At 52.1% G+C, this 3,863-nt stretch overlaps 1 protein-coding gene across 1 annotated transcript; it reads right to left on the minus strand.

The window, feature by feature from the left end:
* Positions 1-213: 213 nt before the first annotated feature.
* Positions 214-1,984, minus strand: LOC119304120. The gene is made up of 2 exons (XM_037581281.1): positions 541-1,984; positions 214-437 (listed from the first exon to the last, which is right to left on the minus strand). The coding sequence occupies exons 1-2, from the start codon at positions 1,381-1,383 to the stop codon at positions 417-419; spliced, it is 864 nt and encodes a 287-aa protein (XP_037437178.1). The 5' UTR covers positions 1,384-1,984; the 3' UTR covers positions 214-416.
* Between the last annotated feature and the right edge of the window lie 1,879 nt (positions 1,985-3,863).

The raw sequence follows: 3,863 nt of genomic DNA on the forward strand, positions 1-3,863 counted from the left end.
ATTAATCCAAACATTTTGAACGTGATTCTATATAAATCTTCAGATAAAAAAAGCTTGCATAACTCGAGCCGACAGATTATATTCTTTTTTGTTTGTTTGCGAAAACACTAATTATATTCGCTTAATCACCATGACTAAATAACGCAAGAAATGATCTCCTTCGTCTCAAAATAAGTGTCTCAATGTAAGAAAGACGAATGAAAACGGAGCCCATCCATGAGACACAGCATTCATACACGGGTTAATTAAGCATACATCTATAACACTGTCATATATATACACACCAAGGCATTCGAAGAACACGCACAAAAATAAAATCGGACACGAACTCGAGCTGAGATGGCACAACACAAGGTCATGCAAAGCTCTCGCGGATTAAGAAACTCATGCGCTCGGTGATCGGCGACTGGTCTCCTTCATGGCAGTGCATCTTTTCCCTGAAACCAGACATCAAATTAATCAAAGATGTTAATTAGGAGAACATGTCGATAGTAAACAATCAGCACATGACGATAGTTTGATCTGAGAAGGTGCACTTACGCTGGACTTCTTGCAGTAGAGGATGGCGTCGTGGACGGCCGTGTCGGCATTGCCGTGGCACCACTCGACGGCGCTCGACGTGGACCCGCGCGACGGGCTCCCCGCCGGCGCCACCCTGCTGTGCGCGTGCCTCGCCCGGGCCTTGCGGTACAGCGGCATCAGGAATCGCACGTACCTCAGCAGCACCTTCCACGGCGACGACCCGCCGCGCCGCCTCGTCATCGGGCGCTGCCCGGCGTGCTTGCTCGTCGCGCTGGAGCACGCGCTCAGCGACAGCGGCGTGCTCTGCGCCGAGTGGAACAGCGGCGACGACGGAGGCGACAACCGCGGCACGGCGTCCTTGGCGCGACGGGCCACCGAGCCGTCGCCGTCTTCTTGCACAGAGGTGCCGGAGCAGCCGCCGGGCTCGCAGGGGAGGAGGCGGCCGCCGCGGAAGATCTGGCTGGCGCTGACCAGCTGCGCGGGGGACGCGGCGCCTCCGTCGCCTGGCGCCGGGAGGCCGAAGTCAAAGTCGGTCGCCGCCGTCGTGGTCCACCGCATGGAGAAGAGCTCGGAGGGGTCCTCCATGTCGATGAAGGAGGACCTGGAGCCCCCGGAGGAATACTGACCGGCGTCGGCAGCCAGGCGGTCGAAGGAGGGCGGCGCCTGGTTGAGCCAGCCGTAGGAGAAGCTGTCGCCGAGGTCGTGCGCCGAGCCGCTCACCTCCATGATAAGCCGCGCGCGCGTGCGCGTGCCAGCGTACGTACGAGCTTTGTAGGTGGAGGAGTGGTACGTGTGGTGCGCAGGGTGCAGCACGCGCGCTGTCTTGAGTCTGAGGAGATGAAGCTTGGCACGGGACGGCATGGCGCAGATATAGTCGCACCGCGCAGGCCAATTCGGTGGGTGCAAATGCCCATGTTGCCCCTGCCCCCAACGCCTTTGTCCTCTCTCTCTCTCTCTCTTTCATTTTTTTCGTGCTTTTTTTTGCGAGTATTTCTTTTTCGTGCTTTGGGCTGCTGATAACGTGGACCGGAAATGTGGATGCTCCAACATTTAGGACGTAGCACTAGCGGGCATAAATGACCGGACCAAGTTGAACTAGTGACACAACGCATTTGTAAACTGTGTGAGCTCCACGCCGAGCTGAAAGGTCAGGGTGCTGAACCGACCGGCTGCATGCGGTCTTCTCTTGGGTTATTGGAATTAAGCAGTAGCAGCAGCCGCGTACTACGTACGGCGAGGGAGCGAAGGGTGGCTGGTCATTTCCTAGCTACCAAAGCAAAGCATCCAACGGAAAATGACAAGCACCCGATGGAACAAACCCCCGAAACCAAAACCGATGTGGTCTCCGTCAAAGACAAACTTATGTTGCCACGCGACCAAGACGAAGCGCTTATAATACGGACGGGTTAGTCGGGTGGTTGGGATAACCGTGACAAAACCCAGCGATCGATGCATCGACGACGTTGCCGCACGGGCACCCGTCCCGTCCGTAGCACAAGTAGAGCTAGATTAGAGTAGGACTTTGGCAGTGAGTTTGTCACGTACCCTAGCTCGCGACTCCACAAACGTGTCATCAACTGGACACGGGAGAGCAGCATCCATCCATCCATGGACCAAAAACCAATCTTCGATTCCACCGGGGAAAAGAAAAGAAAAGAAAAGTTATTAAATGAAAATGGCAAGTCTTTTGCCTTGTTTCAAAAAAAAAAAAGAGCGGCCGAGACAGGCTGATGCGGCCCTCACGTTGGGAGATCTCCAAAAGCTGCTCCGAATTCGGCATACGCCGCGCCTCATCATCATGTCACATCCCAACTTGCTTTGCAAATTAAGCGGCATTTGAGCATTTCATTTCCTAGCAACCCCATGGCCATGGGGGCAGGAGGCGTGTCGCCCAACCGGGGGAGGCTAGGGCTAGGCGCTGTCGAGGAGGACAAAACACGGTTCTCCAATCAAGAACCCTGTCCTGGCCGAAGAGGGGTTTGAGGCCCTAAACCAGGGGAAAGTGTCTGCCTCAACGCATGCAACAACAGCGGTAACGACGCCGGGACACGCTCGCTGGCTGTGTTCTTCTAATCTAGGCCCAGGTTCCGGTTCCGCTCGTGCGCTTGTCCCGGCGTGGCGACAGCTTCAGTGTTCATGCCGCTCTCTCCAGTTGTATACTGCTACTCCTAGTACTACAGGTCCTAAACAGTGGCAGCATTAGACTAGTGCTGTTGCTGCATGTGGGAGAGGTCTTGGGTTTGGTTTATATGTCTAAAATGTTTGCAGTGGTATTCGCAAAATAAAAACTAGAAAAATGTTGAAGTGGTGACAGGAGAGCTGCTTTCTGCTACAGTATATCGTCCAGTTTGTGGGTGGAGGAAAAGAATATACTGTGGTCCGGGAGAGGCCTCATCAGCAGATCATGGCGAGACAAGGGGAAAAGCAAAGCAGACGAGATGGATTCAACTATGTGGCGTGGTGGATCCGGCCATCCACCTAAACCTACATGGCTATATCTAGTACATTGCGTCTTCAAGCGGTACATGCATATACATCACCAATCGATTTTTATGGTCTCATGGTTGCAAATTGCCAAAGGAAATATTCACCTTCGGCGTCTCCGCTCCGTTGAGGCATCAAATGGGACGCAGCCACTAGCTAGACAAAGAATCTCAGCACCTCAGCGGTGGCCAGCTGGTGAATGAGAATCACCCCGAGCTTTTCGAAAGCGTATTTCATTCTTACTAACGGTCGGGAATCCTGGCTGCAACTAGAAAATTGGAATGCCTGCAAAGTGTATCCCCCTCCTCCTTCTATCAACGAAACAAACAGATCTTCGCAAAAATCTCTTAAACAGTGTTTTCTACAAGCAAGCATCTATAATGGACCGAAACACGGAAATGATTCGACAATAATGCCGTTCTGCGCTCCACAAGTATATGCTTCTGTGCAAGACCATGACCACCAGAAAATGCTAAAAATAAAAAATTAATGCAAGACCCCCAAAAAAAAACACAATCGACACATATGGACATGAAAAGATTCAATGATATAACAAGAGCAGCTACTTTGCAAATCTTGGAGGCATATTTGGTTTAAAAAAAAGAACGAGCGGAGGGAAACGGACCAGGAGTGTTTTTTTTTCCTACGCTGCATTTCACCATAAATCTCGTTTCTAGTGCTAAGCAGCACATTGGACAGAGCAACCACACATGAGCAAGTGTCGAGCATCATACCTTTTAACATGACACATCCTGGTAATCCTTTTGTGGAACATTGGGGTACAGTTTGCCCCCACCCAGGTCATGCCTTTCTAGGAGAAGTTGTCATTCATATGCCGTCTCTTTACTCAAAGCACC

The sequence above is a fragment of the Triticum dicoccoides genome, chromosome 5A (assembly GCF_002162155.2).
Source record: "Triticum dicoccoides isolate Atlit2015 ecotype Zavitan chromosome 5A, WEW_v2.0, whole genome shotgun sequence".
In the NCBI taxonomy this organism is placed as follows: domain Eukaryota; kingdom Viridiplantae; phylum Streptophyta; class Magnoliopsida; order Poales; family Poaceae; genus Triticum; species Triticum dicoccoides.